Raw genomic sequence first — 18,243 nt, forward strand, 5'->3', positions numbered from 1 at the left:
ATTCATTAGCTGAGGGTTGGGGGACATAGAAGGGGGGACACGAGCCCTCAAGAGCCTGGAGGAGGCACTGTTGGTTTAAATGACACCCCAAAACAATCCCACTCTTTCTCTTCCTCTTCCTCCTCCTCCCCGCTCCTTTTCTAACAGAGCATTTGAATTTTGCTAAGAGTTAGTTACAGCTCAACGGGAACTGTAAATCAAGATATTAATAAAGATAATGAAAAATAGAATGGCCACTCGTCCGGGATTGGCATAATAGCTAACCAGCTGGACAGGTTTTTCTTTCTTTCTTTTTTTGCCTTTTTACTGACTGGCCAGGCTTGAGTTTGACATTCTTTTTTAAATAGATTTCTTTCAGTCCTGGGCAGTGGGCATACCCTGAAATTATTTCCCGACATACAAATGAACTGCTGAAACAGCTCGATTTGCCCTGCTGCAGCTAAAAGGGGACTCAGAGGTTCACAGGGCAATTCCCTTTTCATTAAAAGAATTCATGCTCCACTGTAGTAACAGGTAGTGTAGCTTAGTGGCTACTGTGCTGAAAACCTGCAAATGGTTGGTTCAGCTCTTACCTCTGCTGAGAAATCATTAAGTGGCTTTAGAACATGGTTACACATTTGCTAGGTTTAGAAGTTGGTGATTTTAGTCCAATCTGCTTCCTTGTTTCATTATTTGTTTTATTTTATTGGGGAATTCCTTTGGGTGGGGTGACCATATGAAAAGGAGGACAGGGCTCCTGTATCACATGGTCACCCTACCTTTGGGTAAATGCCATGCTTTTTTGAATTATTTTCTCTTTCGTGCAAGATTATACCTGACCAAATATTATGGTCAGGTATAATCTTTATACCAATATTTATATCATAATAGTTATACCAAATATTATGATTAAATATGGGTCACAAAAGAATAATTATCAGAAAATGTGACAAAATTAACTTAAGATTGGGGGTGGGTGGGAATGGACTTTTTTTTAAACTTCATTTTAATATTGACTTCACTTTTTTTTTTTTGGCAGTATCTGTGCTATTTTAAATTATATTGATTCTCCTGTAAACCAGTTTGAGAGCCGTGTGGCTGATTAAATTAGGCCAGCATAGAAATATATGATAAAATGAACACATTTCCCTTTCTATGACAAAGTGTGATCTTACACAAAATAACTAGCCTTCCAATATATGTTCCACTCCCCCCCCCACCCTGTTTATGTCCAATTGGCAACCATCCCATGCTAACCAGAAGAGGCATTGGCCCATATTGTCTTAAATGCCTGCCCTTCTCCTTTGATATGCGACTCCATTGCTAAAAATGCACAAACAATCTCCTTGGTAAAATATAATCGGCTTATTATATGATTATCTCTGGTCCAACTTAATTTCTGACTTGAATAACCAACTCATTGTATTCCTTCCAGGGATCTTTTTTCCAAAGACTACACTGAGACCCATTACTCTCAAGATGGCAAGGAAATTACAACAAGCCCACAGATTCAGGTAATGTCCAGAACCTCTTCTATCTCGCAGATAAGTCACGTAAAGGGTGTGTGTGCATGTGAAAGCTCTCAGGTGAGCAACTACATGACCTGGCTATTCAAACATGTACATGTACAAAATTGTCTTAGATGGAGTGCACTGTAGCCCATCAATCCAATGATCCTGAAACTGCACAGTCTTGTTGCCTAAGATCTATTTCAGCTGGAGATGTCAGGCATTGAGAATGGGATTCTCATGTGTTTCAAATTCATAAAAGCCAATAGGATGGTAAAGCAAGCTGTACTTTGTTAAATTAAATGTGCTGCCGGGTAAGAGTGTATTAGGGTTGTGCACGGTTTGAGATTCGGCTATGAAAACTGAAGCACGGCGGCCATTTTATGACGGATCCGATGGATCCACCATTTTAACGCAGAGCCTCAGGCCCCCATATAACCCACCACTCCCAGCATGCATTACCTGCAAGATCGCTGGCCAGCGATCTCACGGGGAGGAGGCGAATGCACCAAGGAAGCAGGCAATGGCAGTGACAATAACTTGAATAGCCTCTGTTCCTGAGCCCTGGTTGGTACAACCCTCCCAGGTAATGCATGCTGGGAGTGGTAGGTTGTATGGGGGCCTGGGGCTCTGCATTAAAATGGTGGATCCATCAGATCCATCATAAAAATGGCCGCCGTGCTGCACCTTTCAAAGCCAAATCTGGAACTTTGCATAGCCCCAGCGTGTATGGCTGCAATTCCATATCAGTGGTATAGAACCTTAGTCCTGAAGTCCCAATCCAGCTCACAATATGGCCCTCTGGGGTCCCCCAGATAGCCCCTTTCCACTGCATCCACTCCTTTTCCCTTGACCATCAATCGTTTGGTGCTTTCTTGACCTTGAAATGCCTCTCCCAAGGCCTATTTACTGACAGTAAGTTCATTAAGGTAAAATATGCTGGTATATACTGCCCCTGCCCCCTTTTGCCTTTGGCCTCGGCCACCTCTGGCATGTGGCCCCCAAGAACTTCTCCAAAATAACATTTGGCTTCAGGTTGGGAGAAGTTCAACACCCCTGCTGTACCTACTTAACTGGAAATAAGTCGCTTTCAGTTCCATGGGACTCACACATCTGAGTAAAGAAGTCTCAGGTTCTGCTGTAAGAGATTGCAGCCTTAATACTAAAGGAATTTTTGGGCCTATTCTTATAAGAGACATTCCACACAGTGATGAGCGAATGAGGGATGTTTGAGCTCATAGGAGTTCTTGCCTCAATGCTTGGTTTGCTTTATTCTTGTTCCCCAATGTGAGGGTGGTCTTGTTTTGTTTTTAACAGAAGTGTTCATTGTTTATCAGGAAAAATGTGCATTTTTTTTAACATACGCATTTGGGGCACTTTTAAAAGTGGCCCAAATATGCACTTTTCTTCATTGATTAAGGCATGGAAATGCATCCTTTTGGGGAAAATGTACATTTTAAAATGCTCGTTTTCAAAAAGGATCCATTCTGCGAACGTGATCCCAAAATCAAGGATGGGCAAACTTTTCCAGACATCTTTGATCATGTTTGTTTTCAAGATTGTGAGTGGGGCACGTTCAAGTGTTTGAACTGAAACAAACTTCTCGTACATTCCCATTTTTGTGAACCGCCCAGAGAGCTCCAGTATAGAAATGTAATAAATAAATAAATCACTTGGTGGGAGCACGGGAGAGGGCCTTCTCGGTGGCTGCTCCAGTGATTTGGAACTCTCTTCCCAGGGAAGCTAGGCTGGCTCCCTCCTTGATGGGCTTTCGGAAGCAAGCTAAAACTTGTTTGTTCCAGCAGGCCTTTGGAGAATAGTCTGCCCCTCCATTTATGTTAATGACTTATAATTTTGTTGTGTAAACATTTATATTTTAATATATATATATATATATATATATATATATATATATATATATTATTTTTTTATTTTTTTGTACATTTCTTTTCCTAGGTTTTACAATGTATGTTTTAAACTTTGTAAGGCCGCCTTGAGGCCCAGTATTGGGCAAAAGGCAGGATACAAATAAATATAATAATAATAATAATAATAATAATAATAATAATAATAATAATAATTAATAATAATTCCACACCACAGAATATTTCTTCCCTGTCTTCATTTTCCAGGGTTTACTATTTTATCATACATTTTACCATGCACTATGATGAACCGTTTATCACACCTTCTGCTATTCACTTTATCACGCATGTTCACATGATGTTTTGGTACAATTCTCCTTACCACTTGAGAGGGTAATGGGTGCCTTTTGGTTGCTGTTTTCTTGACCTCTGGCTAGTTCCTTAATTACAGTCAAGGTGGGCGTACATGCTTGAAAGCTTTATCATGTGCGGTGATTCAATTTCCATTGAATGGAGGCCAGGGGTAAATGTGGAAGCTCTGTTTCATGTTTTGAAATGGAAACATTTTGTGGGTGAACTGCATGTCTGAAAGTTTGCGCTGGAGATCATGTGGGGCAGTGGTGTTTTCGACCTCCAGGGAAACACGTTTGGAGGGGAGAATGGCTTATTTATTTATTTATTTATTTATTTTATTCTTAGACCACCCAATAGCTGAAGCTCTCTGGACAGTTCACAAAAATTAAAATCATTCAAAGTATAAAACAAACGGTATAAAAGCATGATATAAAATACAGAACCAGGATAAAATCAGCAGCAGTGCAGAAATATAAATTTAAAATACAAATTTAAAACTGCAAAGTTAAAATTAAGTTTATAGTCTGTTAAAGTGCTGAGAGAATAAAAAGGTCTTTACCTGGCATCTATAAGAGTATAGTGCAGGTGCCTGGAGAACCTCCTTCGGGAGCTCGTTCCACAGCCGGGGTGCCACAACAGAGAAGGCCCTCCTCCTTGTAATCTGTAACAGAATGTTCTACATTCCTTCCTTTTTGATTGCCCACCCCTTCCCCACAGCTTTGTTAGCTTCTGTCAAGTGGTTTGCTGTCAGCCATGTTCCCTCTGCACTGATCTCCTGTTCTTCCAAATTGCTATGAGTTATGAACTGTAACGTTTGTTTGAAATTCAATCATGCCTGCTGGCATTTGTCTGTAAATAATGTCGTTGGGCAGTTGTGTACAGCATGTGATGTTTCTCTCTGTTATAGACATTCACTACCCTCAATAGCTTTAGAACAGTTCTGACCCAGGCACTGTTTGAGGACATGCATTTGCAGGCATTATCGGACTTGTAATCAGCACTGAATTCAGTACAAGTTAATTTTCTTTTCGGTGGGAGAACATTTCATCTTTGTTGGGTGTGAACTGCGGGTACTCACTGGCTTCGGTTTGTTCACTGATGCCAGCTTTTGAACTTCACAATGTGGAGGTTCTGTAAAGGTGGCTTGAGGCACACCTGGATGGATAAGCCTTCATATATGCATGGAGAGGCTGAGTCACTTAGGATGGGGTGCACCTATGGCGTGTGCCTTGGCTACTTGTAAGCTTCCAAATTCGGAGGTTTCCAAGTTTCCTAAATAGATCAGGAAGTGCCTCATGCCTCTCACTCATGCCATAATCTACACCAAGCAGAATATTGCCTATGAAAGTGGTATATAAAAGGCAGGGGCCGCACTACTGCTTTATAGTGCACTGAAGTTGCACTGACAACTGTTGGGGCCCATTGACACATGCCATATACTGCTTTCATACCTCTATATCCTGCTTGGTGTGGCTACTGCCTTTTACATACCACTTTCATAGTGGAATATCCTGCTTGGCGTAGATGAACCCGTTGTTACCCATTCTGGGATACTTATGAAGGGCAAGATATAAATAGAATTCTTATTCTTATAAAGGCTATTATGATTTCCCTGCCTATTTACCAGTGTGAACACCTTTTCTGTAATGCTGCCAGTAGGATTTTTACTTCAGATCCCACACCTTTACTTCTCGAGATGTGAGAACACCCTGGCTTTTTATTCTGACATATGTTATCGTCTTATCACTTTTACCCTTTTGTATCTATGGGTCATAGACACGAGATTTTAAAAAGCATAGTAATACGTATTATTTACCAAATAAAGGTGTTCAGCAGTGGATAATTACTATACTCCTGCATTTAAATAATTGAATTACAGTAATGTCACTTTAAAAATTTCTGTATATCCTCTAACTCACATACATTCAATCACCACTAACCCTATAAACACAGGTCCTAGACATTCCTTTTCACCTCACAAGCCCCATCTGTCTCTTCCCTATCTAAAACTCCACAGGCATGGCTCCCTGTTTATATATCACACACCTCCACTGACTCAGCCAATCATTTCACATATGCAAATGCAACCTACCTCCTGTCACTCATACTTCTCACTCTCTAGATTGACTTACCAGATGCAGAGAGAGAGAGAGAGAGAATGAGTCTTCATATATATGCATGAGACAACACAGCTACAAAGATGCACCTTGGTACTGTGCATGTGCAAAAACTTCTATTTTATTTATTTATTTATTTATTTATTTAAAACATTTATATCCTGCCCTAAGAACTCAGGGTGGCATACAGATAAAAGCATACAGTATAAAACAGTAAATATACACATCTAAAACCAAATTAAACCGTAAACCAAGTTAAAACAAAATATAATTTAAAAGCAGTAAAACTATTTAAACAGTTAAAACAATGTGCCAACTTAGTGAATTCAACCATTAAAAGCTTTGTTAAAAAGCCATGCTTTCACTTGGCGCTGGAATAAAATCATGGAACAGGAGTTTGTATTAATGGAGAACTTTGTCCAAGCCCACATGGACAAATTCTTTATTTTCTGAGTAAATAACAAATTCACTCCAGCAAGTTGGCCCATTATTAGTGAGACTTTCATTCGGTTCATATAAAAAGGCGGGTGGAATCCACAAATCCACAAATTTATTTACAATATTTATTTCCTCCTTGGCTGGTTGAAAGCAACTTGAGATTTAATTAAATGTGAAGGTGGGAGAAAGCACACAAATTTGTTCATCCAGGCAGAGGGCTGTACTGTTGCCTTGCCTTTTACCCCTTCATTAATGGGCCCTGTAAGGCCTCCAGTTGCACAGGGGGGACGCACAATTTCTGGGGACGCAGGGGGGGGTGCTGCCCTCATGGACCCAGTCAGATGCTCACGCCATCCCTAGCTTTGAGAGTTTAGGCCTTAATAGTCTGTCTTCGAATCCCTGCATAATCTTTACAGTGCTGAATTGGGGTTACCAGCTCTTGCTCTCTCTTTTCTAATGGGGTTCCTCATCTTTAACAGCTACCTGGCTGGCATATACAACATATTCTTCTCCATGCTGGCACTAGTTGTGCCTATTGAATTGCGCCAGTGCAGATGGCTGAGCATTTTGCTCAGTTCATTGTTTATTAAGGACTTGCCATAATCTGCAAATTCCTTCATATCTAGAATAAGAAGTTTAGATTTTTAAAAGGAAAAAAATGGACATGGGAGACAGTGGCCTTAGCTAGACAGGGCGAAATCCCGGGGCGGACCCCAGGATTGTCCCTGTGCATCCACATGACACACAGTGGATCCTGGGATCAGGGAGGGATGATCCCTTCCTTGCCCTGGGAACTCACCCTCTCCTTTGGGCCTGCTTCTTCCACATTCCCAGGCTAAGCCCGAGACCACGGAATATGTGACCCATTGCTGCAGTTTGACCCAGCTCCATGCGAGGGGCGCATCACTCCTCAGGACTGCTGCGCCCATTGGGGGTAGGGTGGGGGGAGTGGGGAAAAGTAATTAATTTTTTAAAAACCCTTACTTTTAGCATACGAGCGTTCGTGCGCTCCTTCCTCTTTAAAAAAAAATGGCGGGCATGAAGCCTCTCCTCCTGAGATCATCACGCCCTCACGTGTAAGTGGAGGAGGGATCTCGCGTTAATCACAACACGAGATCTTCTCTCCTCCGTCGCAGACTATGAGGTAGGTCTAGTTAAGGCCAATGAAACAGACAGATTTCCCCACCCCTAATTTGAACCTGCGTTTAAATTGCCCTATCCCTTACCAAACCCCATTAATTTTCATTAGCTGCCTGTCTGGAACAGATCTTCCTTCACAAAAGAAACAGTTGTCCTGTGCAGGGGTCAATGAATGTGACCTGCAGTTGCTGTAGCATTCCTAGAGAAAAGGTCACAGAGCTGCTGGCACTGAAATATGGGTACTTTTAACTACGTGATCTAAGAAACTGAGATATTCATTTCATAATGTTCAGCCTCAGCAGGTATCCCTCTCCCACGGCAGATGTTTCACAGGTTATGCCAGATGGTTTTCTTGGAGCATGAAAATAATTTGCTCAGTTTTAAGCACAAAGGCAATCACTGTGTCAAGTTCACTTCTCTTTTAATTAACTGCGTTCATCGTGGTTCCTTGCTTTTCAGCATGCCATAAGAGCTCTCTATTTTTAGCCCATCTTTATTGTCATAATATTTGTTTCCCATGACTAACTTCTCTAAAATAATCCCAAAATACTTTTGAAAAAAGAAATGATTGGGGAAATCCAATCACATTCTATTTTAAATATTTTTAAATGGCAGCTCAGGGTAGGGACTATAGGTCTATGGTGGTTAATTTTTGGCATCTTTGGCTACAAGGATCAGGATCAGGTGACTGGAAAGACCATTAGTTCCATTAGGGATGTGGGTAAAAATTGCAACAGGGGCCTTAGCTAGACCTACCTCATAGTTTGCGATGGAAGAGGGAAGATCTTGTGTTGTGATTGTGAAAGTCACATCTCTCCTTCTTCAGAGAAATGTCCCTAAAATGCAATGCAAGCATGCAAGTAGGCAAGAATATCCACAGAAATAAGGGGGCGGGGAGAAGCAGATTTCACACATCGCTAATGTGAACACAACAAATGCTGATTCAATCAAAGATCTCACAAAGATCTGTTAAATATTTCTTTCCCTCCTCCGTGGAGCAACAGTACAGCTTTGACCATCTACACTACTATTTATAGCGGTATTGAAGTGCACTGCTAACTGTCTGAGCACATTACACCTTCCATATACTGCTTTCATAGGCCGTAGCTAGAGGGGCTTTATCCCTAGGTGATCCCCGGGATCATCCCTGTGCATCCACATGACGCACATAACCCAAACTCCCTTGCCCCAGGATCTCGCCCTCCCCTTTGGCCCTGGTATTTCTGCAGTACCATACTGAGCCAGAGACCGTGGAATGTGTGGCTGGGCACCGCGGGTTGACCCAGCTCAGCATAATTCCTCGCGAGGAGCCAGGTGGAGCGCTGCACACATCAGGTGTACAGTGGGGTGAGTGGTGTAAGTAATTTAAATTTAAGAACTTACTTCCCTTTAGCGTACGAGCGTTTGTGCACTGCTGCCCCTTTAAGTTAAAAAAAATGGCGGGCATGATGCCTCTCCTTCTGAGGTCATCGCACATCACATGTAAACAGAGGAGGGATCTCTCGATAAACACATCACGAGATCTTCCCTCCTCAGTCGTGGACTAACAGGTAGGTCTAGCTAAGACTATAGTGTTTTTCCCTGCTTTTTATTCCACATTTTCCGAAATAACACAGTACATGTCTGTGTATGTCCTGCGAGGTAGAAATAAGGGTTGTGCACAGACCCCCCGCTCTGCTTCGCTTCTAGATCCGCGATTTGTGGATCAGGCCACTTCGCTCCGCCCCCGCTCCGCCCCCGCTTTCACTTTTTTTCTGTGAAAGTTAGAAACCTCACGTTTGGCACCATGACACCTCATGGATGTATACACACGCATGCCAAGTTTCAAGGCAATCCCATCATCCCCTGATTTTTGGGGATTTTTTGAAAATCGGGCACCCCATTCACACCCCTTTCGATAGCTCCGTCTATTTGCATGTTAGAAACCTCAAATCTGGCACCATGAAAGCTTATCCATGTGTCCACACGGACGCCCAGACTCAAGGCAATCCCATCATCCGCTGATTTTTGGCGGGGCTTAACTCACCCAAAATTGTCCAATTCTACAACTACGTCAATTTGCATGTTAGAAACCTCAAACTCAGCACCATGATAGCTTATCCACGTGTCCACATGGACACTGAGTTTCAAGGGAATCCCATCATCCCCTGATTTTTGGGGAATTTTTGAAAATCGGGCACCCCATTCACACCCCTTTCGATAGCTCCGTCAATTTGCACGTTAGAAACCTCAAACTCACCACCATGATAGCTAATCAATGTGTCCACATGAACGCCCAGACTCAAGGCAATCCCATCATCCCCTATTTTTTGGCGGGGCTTAAACCTTTTAACTCACCCCAAATCAAGTCCCATTCTACAACTACGTCAATTTGCACGTCAGAAACCTATCCTTTGGTCCCATGACAGCTTACCCATGTGTCCACATGGACGCCAAGTTTCAAGCCAATCCCATCATCCCCTGATGTTAGGGGAAGTTTTGAAAATCGGACACTCCAGTATGTCAGGGATTTAAAGTTGCAATGCAGACAGCTCAATGGGGCCAGTTCAAAGGAAATCTCAACATGCCATGAGATAACCCTAAATCTTCTTCCACTCTTGAAAAATGGATTTTTGAACTTGATAAAGTCTAAGTGAGCGCAGGAAGGACTTCTTCCCTGAGTCAAAGCAAGACACCATCCCTGCGAGGCGGGAAGGGGAGAAGGGAGGGAAGGCAGGCAGGCAGGCAGCATGCATTGTAGTGCAGCAAGGATGGATTGAGCACTAACGCATAGCAAACCAACCCGTAAGCGGGCGCAAGGAGGAAGTGAGGCAAAGATGGCTGGTTGTTTCTTTCTAAGCCAGCAGTTACGCATTGAGGGGCACAGAGGAGGACGACTGGGAGCAAGTGTGCCGTAGGGTGCTGGGCACGAACCGCAAAGCCCATCTCCCAGGCACCATGCGGGCAGAGAGGCAGGCAGAGCAGGCTAGGAGTCAGTCCACAGCAGCACCCTGGGGGAGGCGGGCAGACAGACAGGCAGGCAGGCAGGCAGCGGGCATTTCTGGGGGCACAAGGAAGTGAGGCCAGGATGGCTGGTTTCTGGTCACCGAGGAGGAGGACAGGCTAGCAGAGGGGCAGGCAGAGAGACATGTCATAGATCTAGTATTGAGGAGGAGTCAGTCCCGGCAGATGCCCCACCACAGTAGCACCCTGGGTGGGCGTTGGAAAACGCCATCTTGTGGATCCATTCTTCCCCCACCCCATGTCCTGCAGGGTTGCCTGCCTAACCCCTGTGGGGATGGGAGATGGAGAGCTTAGAGTGGCAGTGCCAGCAGCAGCCTTCGGCTTTCCCCTGGAACCAGTCACCTTGCCTGCCTCTTTCCCCAGCAAGATCGACTGGTGCTGCCTCTGAAGATGCATCTTCATGCTGCTGGTTCCATAATGCCCTGTAGATGAACCCCTGCTTAGGCTGAGTTTGCAGTGGTGACAAAAAGCAAAGCGGGGATCCGCTCCCAACTCAAAGTGGTCCCACACTATACTTGTCTTTCGCTTGCGTGATGACACCACCAATTGCCCGCCTGAGCTCTCTGGTGTTGCCACAGAAACAGGGGTTGCAGCGGAAGAGGTGTGGGATGAGACTGGGGAGAGAGCCTCGGCCTGCTGCTGCCCCTCCTCAGCCCCCACATCCTGGAGGACCACCGCCTCCTCCTCCCCCTCCACTGTGCTGAGGACCTCATCTAGGAGGTCTAGAGACAGGTCCATCAGCGGGCTCGTGGGCTGAAAGGATAATGAAGGAGTTGGGGATACTCCTCCTCCTCCTCCTCTAATGGTACTGCTGCCACCTGCCTCTTGCAAAGGGGCACTTTTTCCATTCCCACCCTCAAAAAGAGAACGCCGGGCACAAGTTGCAGAAGAGAGTGGCTCTGTCTGCTGCTTCTCCTGCTTTAGTTGCGGAGCAGCCAGCCAAGGAGTTGCCCGTTTGATTTTCACAGCAGGAGAGGCAGCCTGCTTACTAGTGCCAGCCTGAGCCTTGCTGCTTTCAGCACGTCCCGCCACAGACATGCTCCTGCTCCCTCTTCTCATGATGATATTATACTAATACTACTAATGATATCTATAAGAATATACTAATACTACTAATAATATGTATAAGAATAAATTATTAATACTAATAATAATATGTATAAGAATAACATGTATAAGAATATAAGAATATGTATAAGAAATATTACTATATGTAGGGAAATGGGACAAGAAGTGTGTGTGCTTTGCCCAAACAGGATTTGAAATGCTCAATCTGTGGCTGTTGCACTTCACAAACAGTGCACACAGCACACTCACACAATAACACAGTCACACACACAGTTCAAGTAACAGAGAGAAGAAATAGAGAATAATATTTTTTGGGGGTATTTTTTGTATATAGAAGAAAGAAGGAAGATGAAACACAGTCAGGCTTTAAGAAAGGGGAGGGGGGGACAACCAAACAAACAAACAAACACACACTCCAAAATTTAAAAATAAAGTTTATATTAAATCAAAGTAAGGGAAAAACACAGAGCAAACTAAGCTAAAAGTCAGAAAGAAGCAAACAAACACACACACGCGCGCCAAGCTAAATCCTAATCTATCTCCAAACACAGCAGCAGCAACTATAACTAACTCCTCTCTCCACGAACGCCAACCCACAAAGAGACACAAAGCAGAAAGCTCTCAGGGTGGCTCTGCCTTAGTCCCCCCTCCAATGCTGGGATTGGAGGATGCTTCATGAGGTGATCAATTCTCATCAGGATTGGGAGTTGAATGTGCCTGTCATCGCTTCAAAGGAAAAAAAAAACACCGCTGGTTTACCCGCGCTGTCCCTGTTTGTTGACCCGATTTTTTAAAAAAAATAGCACGCGAACCGCACCACGCAGAGAGCTGAGAGTAGGCTCAAAATGACCCCCATCCACGTCTCTCTAAGCACAAGAATTTTCAGAAAGATAGCATCAAAAACAACACAGTTATCCCCCTTTCTTTTCCGCAATGCAATCCTATGGGCGAAATGTTTCAAGATGGCGATAGAAGCGGACCGCGGAAACCGGAGCACTCCGAAAATGGCCGCTTCTCTTCACCTTGCTTCTAGGGGTCTGCGGTCCGCTTCTACTCCGCCTCTGGGCAAGGCGGAGCAGGCCAATTCGCTCCTGCTTCTGCGCTTCTAATCGGAGCGGAGCACATGCCTAGTAGAAATGTACAAGAAGGATATAGTGTTACCACAATAGGATCGTAATCATTTGACACAAGATGTAGATCTGACCCAGGTTCCATACACTTTTTTAAAAAGGTATTGTCCATGGGGATGTACAGGAATTTCATTTCTGTTTGCAAATCGTGTGAACTTTTCCTGTTTGCAATCCCAAATTTGAACGCTAGCAGGAACACTTCCTTTCAAGAAATGTTTGTAAATTCCCAAATTTGTGGTCCTGTTTAAAACAAAAACAAACAAACAAAAAGTCTTGTTTTGTTTTTGAAATCTGCACTTTGAAATGCACATTTTTAAAATGTATGCATTCTTTATCCAATGGGGAAAACAGCAGTTTTTGAAAAATATGCACTTTTTTTCCCAGTTAAACATTTGCACCTTTCCTCTTTGAAGGACCCAGAAAAAGGGTCAAATATAAAAATGTAAGTGAGTGGAAACCAATGTCAAAGTGGTTCTCAGACAATTTAGCTGAGCTCGAAAATCGTTGATGGTCCTATCTGTTATTGTTCACCACCAAGAGACCTTCAGTTATTGGGTAGTTTAAAAGTTCAGTAAATAATTAATAAATGAATGAATATCCCAACAGCAGCCTTTTCTTACCGAACAGATATTTGGTTCAACAGCAGTTGGACTTTGGGTTATGTGAATATGTCAACGTAGACATTTGCTGCCCAGAACTCATGTGATGGTTAAAAATAGAGAACAGACAGACCATGACCATGTCTTGCTTAATAAACAAAAATAAGGACTGTTTGCAACATGGGGTTTTCAGTGTGGCTATAATCCCCGATTCATGGGCTGTGCCGGTTAGAATGCTTCATTCATCTTTCTTCCTTTGCCCTATCCTTTACTCAAGCGTTTTCCATCATCTGCTTACACTGCTTCCTCCTTTTGGTGGAAGTCATCCTAAAAGCATGAACCGCAAATCACATGTATCCCATGCAGGAAGCCAGACAGCCAATTCAGTGTCTGACTTAGGGATGATCATCTGTGCAATCTATACCTGCAAACCCATGTGCAATGTGCATGGGGGTTGCAAGTGTGGGATGTATAAACAACCACCACCCAGATGTGCAATTATCCTACTTGATGGTCTGCTTGCAATTTCATGGTTTTTCCTACACAAAACCAGTCTCTGTGTACATAGTTTGTGACAAATGCAGAGGCCCCACCACACCACAAAAAAGCAGGCATGGGAACAGAGGAAGAGCCCTGCTCAATGAGACCAAAGGTCTGTCTACATCAAGCAACCTGGGGGCCAAACAGAAGCTTCCAGGAAAACCTCAAGCAGACTTGAAGGCAATTGATTTCACCCACAGTGGCTCCCCAGAAACTGGTATTGAAGGGCAAAATGGACATTGCTTCCAATCTACATCTTTTCCAAGCTACATCTTTTAAACATTTTTTTTAGAGTAGGTGCAGGATCCCTGATCTGCATTGGGACCCTAATGTAAGGGGGTGGGCTTTGAAATTCTGGACTGGGACCCCAACACCTGCTCTAGAGTAAACATCATTGCTAGATAGGGATTTCAAGTAATGTCTGTTTTGGCCTTCAGTGGCATGCTTCCTTTGAACGTGGAGGTTCTACTGAGTTAATCTGGCTAACACAAATCAATAGACCGATCCATAAATTTGCCTAACGCCCTTTTTAAAACCATGTACGGCGGTGGCCATCATTACAGCCAGTGGCTGCAAATTCCCTAAGTAAAATATATATTATGTGAAAATATAGCTTTGACTATGATCAGGGATGAAGGGTGTGTGTTTATTTATGTATTGGATGTTCACATCCCACCTTCTTCCTACCAGGAAGAGAATGGAGTTGTGTCAATGGTGAACAACTCACACTCCAGTCAGAGTTTACCAGTGTGCTCCTCTTTCTCCATACAGGACCACTGCTATTATAAAGGCCACATCCAAAGTGATACGGACTCTACTGCAAGCATTAGTGCGTGTCGTGGTTTGAGGTAATATGGTCAATGGCCTTTTTAACTCTGAGATTATAATGATGACTACTGCTATCTTTATTTATTTATTTTTTAAAAAATAATCCACAGTTCACAATCCCACAACATATCATAGGTTCTTTCTCTGGATTAAAAACCATAGTTAACTCATAGTTTTGGATTTTCATGTAACGATAACCCATGATTGAACAAACCATAGTTAGTTAATTAAACCATGGTTTGTCATTACATATGAACCACATTCATGTGTAGGAGGCTATGTTATGAGGAAAATGGAAAAGTGTGATGGTATGGATTGGAAATATTATTAGAAGCCACCATAAGGGAGGCACAGGTTACCAGGAAAAGAAAGTACAAATTATTTCTACATACTGATGTCTTTTGCAGAAATAGCCTGAATATGTTCTGGCTTGTAATTCCACCATCATGATGGCTAGAAACTTGTTGTACAGATTATTATGAATGATAATAATAATAATAATAATAATGCCAGCTGTGAATTACAAGATGTCCGATTCGAGGCAAAATGTTCCCTATACAGAGTTGTGGGGTTTTGGAAGAAAAAAAAGGGGGGAAGGAGCAGACCTGATCACACTATTGAAAGTTGTGTCTTCATTATGGTTACCATAACTATCCTTATTTGGAGAGGAGATGGCTTGATTGGTACAAACTGGGTGTCCATCCTCATCATCCTATACTGAAATGGTGACTGCCAATGTTTTACAGAGGGTATTTCAAAAAACGTGGCAAGAGGTATCTTATCGAACCCTTGAAGCTCTCAGACAGTGAAGCCCATGCAGTCTTCAAATATGAGAGTCTGGAAAAGGAAAATGAGACCCCCAAGGTCTGTGGGGTAACCAACACAACGTGGCTACTCGAAGAGCCTATTCAGAAGGTTGCCAGGTCAAGCACAAGTGCAGAAGTAAGTCTCATGCCAGAACATCACATGTAGGGAATAGTAACAATTCTGTGGGGGCAGAGGAGGAAGCATTTAGGCTGGACTCAGGCTGTCCAGGGCAGTAGCCGCCTTGGTGGGAACTGGAATGGTTAAACCATGGAATTCACTACCACAAGACGTAGTGATAGGCACCAATCTGGATGGCTTTAAAAGGTTGTTAGAGAAATTCCTGGGGGAGAAGGCTTCTAGTCCTGATGGCTATATGATACCTCCAGTAGCAGAGGCAGAAAGCCTATAGACACCAGTTACTGGGAACCATGGGCAGGAGGGTGCTGTTGCACTCGTGTCCTGCTTGTGGGCTCCTGATCAACAGCCAGTTGGCCACTGTGCCAACAGAGTGCTGGGCTAGGTGGACCCTCGTCTGATCCAGCATGGTTCCTCTTATGGGACATAAGAACACACTTATGGAACATAAGCACACACTTACAAAAGAGTAAGGAAAATTATCACGCGTTGCTACACTCTGCAAGATTAGCAGAATGTTATGTCTGGCCATTCAACATCATGTTGTTCTAGACATTCATATATGCAGCGCTATTTTTGATCCCTGTCTATTTGCATCTCATTTTCAAAATCAGCACAGTTCAGAATATACAAACATGACACAATTTAGAGACAATGACTCATAAAAAAACCTTGATGTCTCTGCAGATATTTTAAAGAAGTGGGTAGCCACTGTTTCTACCCAATAATGGATTACATAATTTATTCAGTCCTGAGAATCTTTACATTCTTTAAATTCAAAACCTTTGATGAGCTCTAACCTCATAAATGTCTTATAACACAGAGCCAGGGTTTCCGAAGTTCATGTACACTGACCAGGTTGTAAAACTGCAATCTGTAGATTATCTGATGATTCGATGTTCCTGTCAATTATAGCCTGGGGGTGGGTGACTCTGCACACATCTGAGCAATCTTCACTTTATTGTTTCATTTAGAAGCAGGCATACCTGAAGGCCAAAAAGTATGTTGAACTTTACATAGCTGTAGACAACAGAGTGGTAAGTATCTCAACAAATACTTCCTTCTAAAATTCCTTCCAGCAGCCTTTTTACTGGGGGACTATTGTTCCTTCTATTTTTGATGATCAGGTGGTGAGTGCCAAATGATACCAGCAGACTTAAAAGAATCCTAGGATTTCTTTTAAGGGGAACACCCAGAACAGCTCAGTGAGGACTGAGTGTACTTAGTGGACACACAATTCTGGCTGAGTTTAAGGCAACCCCCCCCCCCAAAAAAAAAACACCCAGAGAAGAGGAGGAATGAAATGGAGTGACTGGAATCCAGAATAACAGAACTCCACGCTGTCTACCTTTCTGTATTGCATTATTATTATTATTATTATTATTATTATTATTATTATTATTATTATTATTATTTTATATAGCACCATCAATGTACATGGTGCTGTACAGAGTAAAACAGTAAATAGCAAGACCCTGCCGCATAGGCTTACATTCTAATAAAAACATAATAAAACAATAAGTAGGGGAAGAGAATGCAAACAGGCACAGGGTAGGGTAAACAGGCACTGGGTAGGGTAAAACTAACAGTATAAATTCAGAAAAAAATCAAGTTTTAAAAGCTTTAGGAAAAAGAAAAGTTTTTAGCTGAGCTTTAAAAGCTGCAGTTGAACTTGTAGTTCTTAAATGTTCTGGAAGAGCGTTCCAGGCATAAGGGGCAGCAGAAGAAAATGGACAAAGCCGAGCAAGGGAAGTAGAGACCCTTGGGCAGGCGAGAAACATGGCATCAGAGGAGCGAAGAGCACGAGCAGGGCAATAGTGTGAGATGAGAGAGGAGAGATAGGAAGGAGCTAAGTTCCATCTATAGAAAAATGTCCTGTTTCCAGAAGACAATCAAATATATCTGTTAAGCTCACGTACACACAGCATGAAGGTGATGGTCTTTCCTTATTATTCCCGCCCCACCCCGCCCCGCATCTTATGTGCAGATTTCTACTGTTTCTCTGCATGAACATGCCATTTAGCTACCATGCATGATAGCTGTTGATATGCCTTTCTTCCATTACTTTGCAAGTCATTCTTAAAAGTTATCTCTATGAATGGCCATCATCCACAGTGGTGGTAGTTAGGTATATGAACCTGATCCCCTCTGGCCATGCTAGATTCAACTGATTGAGATCTGTGTTAAAATGCAAGAAAACAAAACAAAACAAAAATCTTTTTTTTTTTCTGGCCAAGTGATCAATTATCATTTGTTATTGGTGGGAGTGGAGGAAGAAAGCAGAAGGAACAAAACTAGTACAATGAAGAACTGACCTCTGAGATAAATTATGCATGCTCAGCACTCTGTACAATATCTGGGAATAGAAAAGGTTCAAAGGATGATTCCTAATTCATCAGTTCCACTTTGGTAAAAAGTCTGAGTAATCCAGAACGCCAACCGTTTTGGAGGCAGTTGTAGTTCATACTAGTCCTTGACTATTGGATAATCAAGTCAAAAGTACTCAGGTCTGAATTTTACCAAACCACAGTGACATCAAAATAACTCCAGAGTCTTCTGTGAATTTGCACTTTAAAACAAACAAACAGAAATATATAAAAGAATCAGGCTCATGATCTCAGGAGGGGGATTGGGCTTTGTCTAACATTTTAAGAAAAAAGTTTTGCGGAAATTAGCTTTAAGGAAATTGGTTTTGGGCTGATGACATTTTAGACTTAGTTACTTCCTGCTGA

At 42.7% G+C, this 18,243-nt stretch overlaps 1 protein-coding gene across 1 annotated transcript in view; it reads left to right on the forward strand.

Annotated features, from left to right (window-relative positions):
- The window catches only part of LOC134407391 (zinc metalloproteinase-disintegrin-like NaMP), a 63,476-nt gene that overhangs the window by 15,913 nt on the left and 29,320 nt on the right, over nt 1–18,243 (forward strand). The window contains exons 4-7 of the mRNA XM_063139138.1: nt 1,415–1,493; nt 14,513–14,589; nt 15,316–15,511; nt 16,486–16,548. Coding sequence (XP_062995208.1) covers nt 1,415–1,493; nt 14,513–14,589; nt 15,316–15,511; nt 16,486–16,548 — 415 coding nt within the window. The remainder of the gene's footprint in view (nt 1–1,414; nt 1,494–14,512; nt 14,590–15,315; nt 15,512–16,485; nt 16,549–18,243) is intronic.

This window comes from Elgaria multicarinata, chromosome 12 (assembly GCF_023053635.1).
Source record: "Elgaria multicarinata webbii isolate HBS135686 ecotype San Diego chromosome 12, rElgMul1.1.pri, whole genome shotgun sequence".
Classification (NCBI taxonomy): domain Eukaryota; kingdom Metazoa; phylum Chordata; class Lepidosauria; order Squamata; family Anguidae; genus Elgaria; species Elgaria multicarinata.